Below are 14843 nucleotides of genomic sequence, written 5' to 3'. Positions count from 1 at the left end.
ATACACGCACTGCATGAGCACAACTTTGGACCAAACTGCATATTATGTGGGCCAAATTATTTTATTTTAATTATTGTTTAATTATTTTAATTATTTGTTTTAATTACAGATCTGCTTCTCAGTCAAAACAAAGAAGTATCAAATCTGTGTTCATATTTGCATCATATAAAAATAAATAAATAAATATATATATATATATATATATATATATATATAATTTAAGACTTGGAAACAACTGAAAACTGTTATTTTAAATTTTCTGTGCATCTGGATTAATCGTGCATGTATATTTTGTCATTTTATATAGTTGTTAAAAAGGTCTTCAGGATGTCAAGGAAGGCTAAATCCACAATGAGCAATTAAGCAAAGAAATGTGTGATGCAGCAGTTTCCTTCAGGATCAAAGCACAAGCATATTCTACTAAAGAGAGAGAAAACCCCATGCTACAGGAAGTGGTGTATTTACCAAAAATATAATGTGGTAAATCATTTAGACTTTGATTTCATTAAGAAATTATCGGAACTAAATTAACTGTTTATTAACCGGTTACCAGCATTTAAAAATAAAGTTTTCACTCCGGAACAAATAAAAAGGACTTTGTTCCCAATTTCTGTTACGTTCTACTAACAATTTAGTTTGTTTCCGGTTTTCATTCATTTAATTCATTCAACCATTTTTTGTCCCTGTCATTGCGTTCCTAAATGTGTCAGACTGCCATTCATAATGTACGTGTTGCATTCTCAACATGTTCTTAAAGGATTAGTTCATCCAAAAATGAAAATTCTCTCATCATTTTCTCACCCTCATGCCATCCCAGATGTGTATGACTTTGTTTCATCTTCTGAACACAACTGAAGATTTTGAATGGGCATCAAAATCTTGAAGCTCCACATTAAGCACATTTTGCCATCATAAAAGTAATTCAAACGAGTGGATTAAATTATGCCTTAAATTAAGTGAAACGAAAGGTGTGTGTAAGGAAAAAGATCAATATGTAAAACTATTTTAACTATAAAAATGTTCTTCCACCCAGCTGGTTCATGAGGTTCAAATACAGGCTGCCTCTTGCCGATTTCAGACCAGCCAAGGGACCCAAAGATATTCTCATGCTAGCGCTTGCGTCACTCGAGAAGCAGTTTGAACTCCACCCTCATGACCGTTCATACCACAACTGGCCGGAAGGGAACATTTGTTGTAAAAAAGATATAAATATGAATCTATTTCTTACACCTAGCATTTAGCTTCAGAAGACATTAATTAAAACACTGGAGTTGATTGGATTACTTTTATGATGGCAAAATTTGTTTTTTGGAGCTGCAACATTTTGGCACCCATTCACTTTCATTTTATGGACCTACAGAGCTGAAATATTCTTCTAAAAGTCTTTATTTGTGTTCTGCAGAAGAAAGAAAGTCATACTCATCTGGGATGACATGAGGGTGAGTAAATGAGGAGAGAATTTTCATTTTTGGGTGAACTATCCCTTTAAGGGGTGAACTATAGTGTGTACTGTCCAATTCTACGGCGAGTTCTCGATCAAATCAGCTGTGGCTGAGCAACAGTTTAAAGAGAATATTGCTAAGCAAGTAAGTTGAAGTCAGTATATTTATAGCAACTTCCCTGAGTAATAACACATCTGGTTTTAGGACACAATCTTTTTAAGGTAACTCTATCACCCTCTAGATTATTGAGGTTTATTACCGACACAGTAATGCTTGAATGCACATTAGAATATTCAATCATTCATGCACTTTTCATTTGCCAAGTGCACAGGTCTGCATTCCCTACTTGAGGAATGTGTCTCTGGCTTTATGATGCTGTATAATGAGGGTAGCACCCTATGTTAAGAGTCGGCAGCAAGGCAGCTCACTAGGCTTTGGAACAGAGCTATAGTTACTACTAAACTCATGACAATATCCCAGTTAAGTTTCTGCTCAGAGTTATGCCATCCATCGTCTTTCATTACCCTCTTGTTAGCTGCAGTGTCCTTGTTAGTTACATTGTAATCTTTTGCCCCAGGGTAGCTTTTCAGGCACCAGCCTCTCCCGCTGCCTGGCCTCGTCTCTTCATGATTTATCGCCACTCACTGGCTACATGTCTGGTAGAAAAGCGTCATATAGATTAATTAATGTGTACTCAGAGCAGTAAATAACGTGCACCTTCCTGATACAAGAGAAGATAGTGGCTAGTCAAAATATCAAGGCCTGTTGCATTAAGATGGATGAGCTGAATGAGAAAATCGATATAGAGGGATGGGAGTGTCCTGGAACTTTGGTGGAAGAATGCAAATAGCAGTTCTCATTTTACCTCTTCCTGCCATTTTATTCTCTCTTTTAATTCCACCTTACGTTGTCGTTCAGATGCGCACAGCCAGTGTAAAGTCACCTTCGCTCGGGAGAACGTGAGATGAAAGTGAAAAACTTGCGTCAGGCTGATAACGCTAAATTAATGATCTAAGCGTTAAAATGTATGCTGTCTCTTCACGTACTCTGAGTGTCTTCTTACAAAATGTGGATCTTTGCCCTTGTTTAGATATTACCCTCATTGATATCCTTGGTTATGTATGGAAGGCTAAAAGATTATGAATTCAGGATATTTTCCTCATTGAGCTGTCTCTGATAGGTCAAGTTTGTTTGGTCATCACATTCTTAATCGTAAAGAGGTTTTATTGTTCATCACATGTGGGAAAATATATGAAAAATAATTCACATTCTTAGAATGTGATAAAGTTCATTAACATATGCTGCCCTACTGTATAATAAGCATAGCTGTGATTTTGCGGAAGGAAATTCAATACAGTAGTTCTGTAAATACAAAGTTAATATTGTGTAACTTGCTTTCAGACACAATATGGCCAGGTATTTTGTCTATTTTTTTGTCCGCTAATGAAAATAGTTCCGAACTATGGTGCCTGATCTGACAAAAAAAAAACTAAAAACATGACTGTTTTGACATTTTTGTAGAATTACATTGTGCCTCCTTGCATATATTGCAGCATTTCAGAGACAAAATGTCCACTGAGTGTCACCAAAATAGAATTTTGTTTCCTAATCAGAAGAGGTTTTTTTTAAAAAACAAAACCTACCAAAACCGGTTATTCTTCCTGTTCATTAGCAAGATGACTTATTATAGTGTAATAACTATGTAATAACTATGTAACAACCAAGAGCTTGAATTATGTTCTATTCAGTCAACATAAATCACATATAGATTGAAACCTTTTATCTCAAATGCATACTGTACAATTTTTTTTTTAGTATTTAGTATTTTTTTTAGGCTTTCTTACATACCTTAACAATTGCACCCATACACATACTAGAATATAATAGTCCCCAAGTCTATAGGTAATGACAGACTCCATCTCTGATCAGCATCTCTGTAGTGCTAAGTGAAGGCCTGCCTTTTCTAGTTTTCATTGTAAAAGAGACTTTGTGGATTGATATGTCAAATAAAGCCGCCAAACAGCAGAGAACAAACTGAAAACAGTTTGGAACCTTACTGCCTTTGTCATTTCAGCATGCGCAAGACTCCCTCTGCTCCAGCTTTGGTTTTGATTAGATTGTCTTGCCAAGAATTGTTTGACACACAAAATACCTTTGATACCATCACAAGCCTAGAATAGCAGAATAAAACCTCATAATGTACTGCAGGCCTGTGAGAAATGGGAAGTGATGGGCTGCCTTAAAAATTACACTCACATCACCACCTAATCATATTGCAGATTCTAGCACTGCATATGTCTGCACAGCAATTGGCTTTTATGTTTCTTACAGTAGAATTTCTTCTTTAGCTTTGCACATACTGTTCCGATGTGTGCTACTGCAGGTTTAATGAATGTATAAATTCAACCCTCCGGGTGTTTGTGGTCAGAGCCTAATTTATCAAATTTAGCCACAATTCATGTACTTTTTTTGCTCAGTGCCTAAATGAGGTTGCATAAACACTCGACTCGACAAGGTGATGATCTCACATAGCTCAAGCAAAGGGATCTAAATAATCCTCAAGAATATAGCAATGTTTCAGCTCAGATGTTTAGTTTACTTGCATGGTTAGAGGAGCTCACCTTTTGGATGAATTCTGTCTCTGCGTTTGGTGAGCTCTAAGAAACTTATCGGCTCTTAGGGCTGTCACCATTATTTACATTTACATTTATGCATTTGGCAGACGCTTTTATCCAAAGCGACTTACAGTGCACTTATTACAGGGACAATCCCCCCGGAGCAACCTGGAGTTAAGTGCCTTGCTCAAGGACACAATGGTGGTGGCTGTGAGGTTCGAACCACCAACCTTCTGATTACCAGTTTACCAGTTTTGTGCATTAGACCACTACACCACCACCACTCCATTATGACATTTTGCTGACGATTAATTTTCAAACAAGTAACTGTGACTATGATGATTAATTGACTGTTTTTGGGCTGTGAAGATGAGTTGTCTCATTAAGGGCTTGAACAATTAATTGTCATATGACATATTGAACTTCAAATATATAAATACAAAAATAGGAAAATTTCGGCACACAAATTTCTTTTTACGGGTTAAAAAAACATATGAAAATAATATTTTAAATATATCAAAATATTTTAAAATACATAAAAATATGCCTCTTTTTGGTCAACTTTAGTTTTGGTAAATTTTACATTTATACTTGTTTTTTTTAACTTGTGTATCTATCTATCTATCTATCTATCTATCTATCTATCTATCTATCTATCTATCTATATATATATATATATATATATATATTTTTTTTTATTATTATTTTTTTCTTTCCTATTTTCTTCACTTTCACACATTATTGTATTGCTCTGATTAAACTCACAAGTCTTTATTAGTCAAGAAGCAAAACCTTAGAGATTTTATTACTCCACAATAATAGAGAAAGCATGCGTCGTCTCCTCTTTGTCACTGCGTCATAAACACAGTGTGTATGAACCAGGAACATTTGCCATTTCATGATAATTTAAAGTGAAACCAGAGCACTTTGCATTCACTATCAAAGTTTATACTTGTTCATTTATATTTCTGCTGGAGTTTGGCATGAGCATCTGCTGACAGTGCATGCATCAGAGTGCTTCACACGCTCTTCAGGGCATGAGCTTGTTGACCTCCTCGGTGCGGCTCAGTGACGCTCATGCCATTTATTCAGTACCTTTGCTTAAAATTCCCTTATTTGGGCATTAAAATGTGATTGTCATTTGAATGCCCAATAATCACGATTGCCTCAAATAACTGCGGTTATATCAAATTACCGCAATCAGATGGTTATTTAATAATCGCGACCTATAGTCTAATTTTTACCTTTTTCAAAACTTGTTTGCAACAGAAGGAAGCAAAATCCATGGTGTTTTAGTTGTAATTATTATTTCTAGTAATTGGATTTTTTTATTGAACATTGGTGTCATTTACAGTTCACAACTGTTTCCACAGTTTTTTAAATGTACTGTCCACTTTACTCCACCCCTTAACTGTGGGGAAATCACTGTAAAGGATGGCCTCTTGTGGATTGTTGCTTCATGTAAATAGTTGATTGGTTGAAGGAAGAGTATGTTCTGATGAGTCATAATGTCAGTATTGCTGTCACAGTCACATTTCAAGTTTGCACTGCTGTTGAGACCTGTACTGATTCATTCTACTCTCTTACCTGTCTAGCTCCCCCTCTCTCTCTCTTACTCTCTTTCTGTCTCATCATTTTAGAGTATTGCAAGGAGGTGCTGCCCTGCAGTAATACCTCTGAAATATTCATCCCTCTTTTTTCCCCCTCCATCTCTTCTGTCATTTCACAGTGCTCCTTCAGCTGGCCAGTGATGCCTTTCCCAAAGATATGACACTCGCCCTGGCCTATTTACTGGCTCTACCTCAGGTGAGTCTGACTGCTCTATTTGCAGAACTTTCTCTGTGAGAGTGTGCACGTATGTGTGTGCAAGAGGGCATGCTTAAGCACTGGTACCACAGATTATGATTTTTTTCTGTAACTATTTCTCTCTCTCTCTTGCTGTCTCTCGTCCATTGCTGCAACGAGAAGCATGTGGTATTGAAAGATAAAGTAATTTAAACACAGCTAAAAATCTAATATCAATTCTAATACCTGTTATCCTCTGTCCTAGTACATTTAAAGCCATAGTATAAGCCTCAATTGAAAGTATTATGTTTTCCTAACTCAGGAAATCGTTTAAAAATGATCTTGATGGGTTTGTAATTCATGGTAAGTCCCGTGTGATACCTTTCAGTTCATTATTATCTGAGATTGGGTTGAAATTGATTGGATATCATTGTGGCCATTGTCCTCTTTTTTTATAATTTCACTGGACTGCCTTCAAGGGTCGAGTTCTTAAAATATTCACTCACTCAAAGTACTTGTTTGGCTCACTAGGGACATTAGCTGCAAGTGTCAAACTTCAAAGTCATATCTCTCTGGCTACATTCACACAGCAGCACAATACCCATCTGTACTCATAGAAAAATTTTACTATACCTACATTTTTGCTAAATTATTTTTTCGTTGTTCATATCATGGCAGTTTCCTGGTGACATTAATGATGGAGGCATTACAACAACAATGACTTTGACTCAATTGGCTTTATTATTAACAATTACATAATTGGCTTTATTAAGTCTTAATAAGGTTAAAATGCTGTAATTTAGATAAAGTCTAAAAGAAAGATGATAATTTCAAAACTTTTCACCCTGTTCCTCATACAATGCTATCTTATGACATCAAAACACTTTTTTTTTATAATTCAAGACTTGTAAGACAATATATCTTAATGTTTGCATTGCATAACCTACTACATTTACAAGCTTATTGGAGCGCAATGAAATTGTGCATTTTGTGTAACTGAGAGAGTGTTGCACTTTGCGATGCAAATGACAGCGGTACGAGTCCCAAAGAGCACGCGAGTCAACACAAGAGTCAGAAATGTCACATAAGCGACACATCACAGACATGCCATTCAGTAATTGTGTTTTTCATCTCACATTTGCAATTTATGACACGATTGTTTAGGTTTAGGGTTTAGAGTAGGTAGGTTGGTTTTGTTGATTTGAAACTTAATAGCGCAGTAACCTTAAAACATTTTTATTTTCTTTCCCCACATTTGCGTTTAATACATTTTGGGGGTTAGGTTGATTTAGAACTCGATAGAGCAATAAACTTAGAAACCTCATTTATTTGGGAGAACATTAAACACCCTTTTTGCACCACTCAGTGTACATTTCACCTCAGAACTGCCACGATACTGTACATGTAAAGAGCCATGTAAAATCATTCTTTCATGAGATCAGGCTCCAAAATATGGTTGTCAGTCCTGTTTTATGGTCATTAGTAAGGTTATTTTTGCAAATAGTTTGGTTATAAAGGAGAGTGACATCCATATTCTATAACCAAACTGACCCCTTAAAATATCAGGAATCGCACCCGTATTTTTGAAGTGAGCTTGGTACACCTGTGATGTGTTTGGAACCGTAGTAGACAACTAGTTGTCTGTTAAGTCATATGTTAGCCACTCTGCGCTGCACACCTACTTGTCTCTTCATTCTCCATGTTATCTGAAGATTTTAGTCGCTCTTCCAGTTGCTGTATTTCCCACCAGTTGCCGGAATATGCTAGTTAATGTTATCCTATTGGACTAAAACTTCCTGACTTAGTTCACACAGGGTATCGAAATGCCTATCGAATTCTTTTACATTTTGTTACCCTTATGATGTTCCTGGTCAAAAATGACCGGTCTATTAAAAATTGCTTAAATCTGTTTTTATGCTATATTATTACCAAATATTGGATTAGATCTTTTTGTCAACTTGTTTTATTTCAATTAGCAGAGGTTTTGTATTTATATTTGGAACTTACTAATCGTAGGCCTTAAGCTTATCAGCTAATTTTTGAGTGAAAAAAAAAGGATTATTTATGGATAATTTTGGCAATATTAAATAAAATATGAAAAACATTGTGTACTATTTATCATTCTAGTGTGCTTTATTGTTTAACCAGAAAGTTTTTTTTTTTTGTAAATAATTGCATATAAGTCACACTTGTGGTGTTCCCCGTCAAAAATGACTGGCCATTGAAAATTAATTAGGAGATCAAAAATAAAAGACAAATTGTGTGTTGAGGGGCATGTTAATCCATTAGATGAGCACATATGTGTATGTGTGCTTGCAAATATAAAGGCCTCGGACCTGTGCACACACACACACACACATGCACACACACAAACACAAACACAAACGTGCACACATACATGCACAAACTCTTGAGTATAACATGCTTTCTTTTGCACAGAGGACTATTATCCTACCCTGAAATTTGTCCAACATCTATTTATCCATCCAACATTGTATCAGACACACACACACACACACACACACACACACACACACACACACACACACACACACACACCTGAACTTTCTTTGTACCACAGTGACACTTATCCAATAGAATCTTTCTTTCATCACACCTTTCAGACAAAATATTATGACAATGTGTTTTGGAATTTTCATAATCTCACAAAGAAGCAGGTCAACAGCCGCTTTTCCACTATCGTGAGCCAGGCTATAGCTATATAGCTGGTGCCAACGTAGCACACCTGCCCATTTCAGTCTTGTTTTTTGGGATCTTCCCCATTCATTTTCAATGGCCATTAATTTTTGACTGGAAACACCACATCTGTGACTTTCTGCCATTTTTTACTAAATAATAGTGCTTCAAAACAAACTTTCCTGTTAAAAATTGAAGCACAGATGTTTTCTTATGGTGTATCATTTAGTCAAAATAACCCAAATGCTTTTTCCACTCAAAAAAAGAGGTGCAAAAGCTCAGGTCAATGAGGCCTATGATCAATAAGTTCCAAAAAGAAATACAAAACCTGTATTAATTGAAAGAAATCAAGTTTAAAAAATATCTAATCCAATATGTAAGGAATAACTGACGACGGGCCGTTGAATTATTAGAAAAATAATGCACACCCGGGGTGGTAATGCGGTCACGACGCGAAGCGGAGTGGCCATTACACCTGGTGTGCATTATTTTCTAATAATTCAACGCCCGGAGTCAATTATTCCGCTTATACTACAGTTACCACACCTCGAAACATTGTTCAGATGATGTGATTCTAGACGTTTGTCAAGTTTTTGTCATTAAACCGCTCTTGTATGTAGGACTAATTTCTTACGCATCTAATCCCATGCCTCCTTTGCTAATTCCAAAACGTCATTTTAGAGTTAGTAACGGAGGTTTGAGCCACTGACAGCAGACTAATGCAGTTATTAGTGTAGTTATTAGAGAGACAGAGGTTGCAATAATGAGACAGAAAATCATAATGCGTCATATTATTTAATTTATTTATTAATTCATACGTTATAATTCATTCGTTAATTCGAACGAATTTATTTATTAAAATTAAACTGCACGTTAAACACATTGACAGCCCAAGCTGTTGTTTTTTTGGTGTTTTCTTCATGTTTTTCGCCCTCAAGTCGGTCTAGCTGTTCTTTGCTGATTGTTTTATGTCTTTTGTTGTTGCCGGCTGCCTTTGATGTCCTCTTCCGTTTATTTGTTTTTTCATCTGAGCTATCCAATACTGCGGTCCAACAGCCCTGTAGTATAATTGGTGATAATATAGTATAATGACAGATTTATAAGCAATTTTAAAAGGCCGGTCATTTTTGACCGGAAACACCACAAGTGTGATTTTATGCAATTATTTACTAAATAACAGCTTTTCAAAACAAATATTAAAGCACACTAGTGTGATTAAATATAATTTTTTTCATATATATATATATATTTTTTTTATATTGCCAAAATTATCCAGTTATCCAGGCCAGTCATTTTTGACTGGGAAGACCAAATTAGGTAAAACATTTTAAGACCGCTAAAGGGTTAACTAATGTTGTGCCATTTTTGATGTATTTGATATTTTCTTTAGTAACTATGGTTACATTTGTAATTTACAGCTATCGCAAGATATGAAAAGTAGCTTGACTTTGATTATTTATTCTTACAGATAGAATTCAAGCTGTTCCAGTAAACTGTTGATCTAGACAATTCAAGATTCACTCAGCTCCATTCAATATTTTGCAAGCAAATATGGTTGTTATTTACCAACACTTACTGTGTGAACATACAGGTGAAACTCGAAAAATAAGAATATCGTGCAAAAGTTCATTAATTTCAGTAATTCAACTTAAAAGGTGAAACTAATATATTATATAGACTCATTACAAGCAAAGTAAGATATTTCAAACCTTTATTTGATATAATTTTGATGATTATGGCTTACAACTTATGAAAACCCCAAATTCAGAATCTCAGAAAATTAGAATATTACATGAAATCAATAAAAAAAAAGGATTTTAAATACAGAAATGTCGGCCCTCTGAAAAGTATAATCATGCATATGTACTCAGTACTTGGTTTGGGCCCCTTTTGCATTAATTACTGCCTCAATGCGGCGTGGCATGGATGCTATCAGCCTGTGGCACTGCTGAGGTGTTATGGAAGACCAAGATGCTTCAATAGCGGCCTTCAGCTCTTCTGCATTGTTTGGTCTCATGTCTCTCATCTTTCTCTTGGCAATGCCCCATAGATTCTCTATGGGGTTCAGGTCAGGCGAGTTTGCTGGCCAATCAAGCACAGTAATACCATGGTCATTGAACCAGGTTTTGGTACTTTTGGCAGTGTGGGCAGGTGCCAAGTCCTGCTGGAAAATGAAGTCAGCATCTCCATAAAGCTTGTCTGCTGAAGGAAGCATGAAGTGCTCTAAAATGTCCGGTAGAGCGGCTGCGTTGACTCTGGACTTAATAAAGCACAGTGGACCAACACCAGCCGATGACATGGCTCCCCAAACCAACACAGACTGTGGAAACTTCACACTGGACTTCAAGCATCTTGGATTGTGTGCCTCTCCATTCTTCCTCCAGACTTTGGGACCTTGGTTTCCAAATGAGATGCAAAATTTGCTCTCATCACAAAAGAGGACTTTGGACCACTGAGCAACAGACCAGTTCTTTTTTTCTTTAGCCCAGGTAAGACGTTTGACATTTGAAGCCCATGTCCAGGACCCGTCTGTGTGTGGTGGCTCTTGATGCAGTAACTCCAGCCTCAGTCCACTCCTTGTGAAGCTCCCCACACATTTGAATGGCCTTTTCCTGACAATCCTCTCCAGGCTACGGTCATCCCTGCTGCTTGTGCACCTTTTTCTTCCACACTTTTCCCTTCCACTTAACTTTCTATTAATGTGCTTTGATACAGCACTTTGAGAACATCCAACTTCTTTTGCAATTACCTTTTGAGGCTTTCCCTCCTTGTGGAGGGTGTCAATGATGGTTTTCTGCACAACTGTCAGGTCAGCAGTCTTCCCCATGATTGTGAATTCAACTGAACCAGACTGAGAGACCATTTAAAGGCTCAGGAACCCTTTGCAGGTGTTTAGCTGATTAGAGTGTGACACTTTGAGCCTACAATACTGAACCTTTTCACAATATTCTAATTTTCTGAGATTCTGAATTTGGGGTTTTCATAAGCTGTAAGCCATAATCATCAAAATTATATCAAATAAAGGCTTGACATATCTTACTTTGCTTGTAATGAGTCTATATAATATATTAGTTTCACCTTTTAAGTTGAATAACTGAAATTAATGAACTTTTGCACGATATTCTAATTTTTCGAGTTTCACCTGTACACTCTGTGTCTGTTTCAGGTGTTGGATGCTAATCTGTGTTTTGAGAAGCAGCCCCCATCAGCACTATCTCTTCAGTTAGCTACATATTACTACTCAGTCCAGATCTACTCCCGCCTTGCACCCTGCTTTAAAGACAAATGCAGCCCACTTTACCGGGTAAGCAAGCACATACACCTTTCTCCCTCTCGCTCTTGCTCTCTCTCACTCTCTATTCCATAGTCCCTCCTCTTTATCTTGTGCTTTAGCAAGTTTCCAAACATTTACATGAGTCAAGAACAGAATTCATTAGCGATACAATAAAAGTTCTTACCTTGAAGAACCGATAAAATAGTACCACAGCCTTTTCTCTCTTTGTTTTCTGCTTTCTCTCCATGTCCCACCTCCACCTCTTTTACACCCCTCCTACGGTGTCATTCTATTTCTCTTTGCGTGTAATATTTCAGGTTTATCTGCATTACACATGACAGCGCTTTACCGCTTCCCTGCAAATTTTGCATTGTCAAGCCGAGCACTTCTTTTCTCATTTTATTCTGTCTCTGCCTCCGTTCCATTATCATAATTCCATCTTTCATTTTCACCCTCTGTTGCACCTCAACATCTCTCTCTTTCCCTTCGTAGCTCTCTCAACTCCTCTCCTTCTCTCTCTCTCTCTCTCTTAGCGCCCTATTTTATAATGATGCCTGCTCCTCTCAGTTCTTTTTGAGAGTTGTTGGTTAACGAGGTGGAAGGTCTCCTCACAGGGATGCTGGATCTGTCTCCTAACTTCATACCAGCTTTATCCTGACCGTCTGCCTTACGAAAACACCTTTTTATTAATGCCCATGCTAGCATTCTCAGCTTGAAGGTCAGCATTTACTTGTTAGCTTTAACACATTGCTAACACTTTATAAAACCTTTAAATTGTTGTAAGCAAACAATAGATCTGTTCAGCATTGACGTCAGTTTGTTGGCAAACCCGGAAGAGAATTAGCCAAGGGTTCCCTCTGGATTTTCCTTTGGTGTTTTATAATTGGAGTTTTGGATTTATGAGTAAAATAAGGTCTGTGGTAAACATTACTTGGTGGTACGTGAAAGTTTTGTTTTACAACATATATTAAACACTTTCATACCTCAAACATGAATTTTGAAGATGCCATATGATACAAATTTTTTTATGCAATTCAATACGGCTCCAAAATGTACTTTTGAGTTATGAAAGTAAGTCATTTTTACCACAGACCCTATTTTACTAATAAATCCAAAACTCGCTTTATAAGACCCCATAGGAAAGTCTTGAGGGAACCCATTGCAAATTCTCTTCTGGCTTTGTGGATTAGAACCTGATCAGCTCTATAGGGCTTGAACTTTCATCACAGGTGTATGGATTTATCATAACGTCAGATCTCACAAGCAGAGTTTAAAATGATCTAGATTTAGATTTATGCAGTTTTATTCAGGAAATACTAAATACACTAATCCAACCCATGGGAAAGAATATAAAATAAAAAAAAACGCATGCATCAATTTAGAATTTCTGTTCCAATACAATAAATGATCATTCACAGCTCATTGTGGCCGATAGCGATAACCAATCATTTTATTTAGTTTGTTTTATCACTTTAAACTGGAGCTGCTTGCTAATTAATTAAAAACAACTCAACTGCTCAACTAATTACACCATAAATAATTATAGTAATATTAGCAATATTACACAGTTATTGGCCAGTAATATATTGGCCACTGATTTATCATGCCTCCTAACTACTATTAAAGATCAAGACTCGACAAAGTCTCAAGTCACAGGATGGTGTGTATATACAGTATGCCTAAATAGTGGGCTAACTAAGAAATATTTAAGATTTAAGAGTGGCGTAAATGTCCAAATTCAGAATGCTTTTGGGCCACTTTATGTTTGATTATGAAATATAGTCTACTGTTTTTTTTTTTCCTGCAGAATATGGTTTAGTAAAAGAGACAAAATGGAAAGAAAATTGTGAGAGGATCAGTTAATATTTAGGCAACAATTATTAGGCAATATTTTTTTATTCTGCTGCAGACATGTGGTTGGCATTTTGAAGACATTTTGTTAATATTGTATAACTATGACATCAGTTCACAGAATTAGCTTGCAGGTATTCAACTTTTCCTCTTGTGAGCTTGAAACCATCTATGTATGTTTCAGTACTGAGAGACTGAATCTTCACAGTTTCTGAGAACTGTCACTTAGTTAGCAGCTCTCTCTTTAGCTACAGGCTGAACAGTTTGAATGACAAAACACACAATGAAATGTTATTGTAATTATATCACAGTGTGAAGAATATAAAGCCATATCATTTTAAACAGCTATACAAAGCTGATTGTGTCTTATTATTATGTATACAGTATCTTCATGTTTAAATGTTCAAGTCTTTAGGAACCAGTACATTCAAGGAGATAATAATCTTTTTTTGAATAAATTTACTTAAAAGTAAAGTGTCATTTTTCAATCAAATTCTCCTATCCCAATCTAATATATGGAGGCAACTATTAAGTAAGCCTTTTGTATATTTAATTTTTTCTCAAATCTCAACCAGCCTGACCAACATGTTCTCACAGAAAATTGAAATCCCGGAAATCGACCACATTTTGCCAAATTACTGAAAAACTCCATCCCCTGTCAAAGCTATATCAAATGCATTATCTGTCATGCATTTGGTAGCAACCTCCAAGACACTGGTTCTGGTCCCATGGGAGCTATGAAGTACACAAACACGAACAATGGTGAGTGCAATTTGGGGGTTGCATTTTCCCTCTAAAATTACATTAGTACTCCACTGACGATCAGGTTAGTAAAATATGCATTCCTGTCAACTGCGATGCATAATAACAACAAATAATTTGGGTTTTTGTTGAAACCTAATGGACATTTTACTTGAAAACCGGAGCTCACATATGCCCATATGTTCAACAACATTTCTGACTTCGGCCACTGGGGGCAGTGGTTCTGATTTCAGTAAGCACAGACCAATTTTAGCTGAGGAACTTTCGACCTACTTTCACCAAATTTACAGTGCGATCAGTCTGGCCTGACAAAGCAACACTGGCTCAACCAGTGGCAGGAGTTTGGGAAGGGATTTTTTTGTTTTTGTATGATGAGTAGGAAATGGGGGATTGTTCGGGGAACCTGTTTGAAAACAT

The 14843-nt window shown here is 36.4% G+C and overlaps 1 protein-coding gene across 1 annotated transcript in view; it reads left to right on the top strand.

The window, feature by feature from the left end:
* Positions 1-14843, top strand: part of LOC127623850 (NBAS subunit of NRZ tethering complex) — a 218060-nt gene that overhangs the window by 115827 nt on the left and 87390 nt on the right. The window contains exons 39-40 of the mRNA XM_052098413.1: positions 5787-5863; positions 11706-11843. Of these exons, the coding sequence (XP_051954373.1) occupies positions 5787-5863; positions 11706-11843 (215 nt within the window). The remainder of the gene's footprint in view (positions 1-5786; positions 5864-11705; positions 11844-14843) is intronic.

Source organism: Xyrauchen texanus, chromosome 30 (assembly GCF_025860055.1).
Source record: "Xyrauchen texanus isolate HMW12.3.18 chromosome 30, RBS_HiC_50CHRs, whole genome shotgun sequence".
Taxonomy (NCBI): Eukaryota; Metazoa; Chordata; class Actinopteri; order Cypriniformes; family Catostomidae; genus Xyrauchen; species Xyrauchen texanus.
The sequence above is the reverse complement of the archived record's forward strand: the minus strand, read 5'-3'. Positions and strand labels throughout refer to the sequence as shown.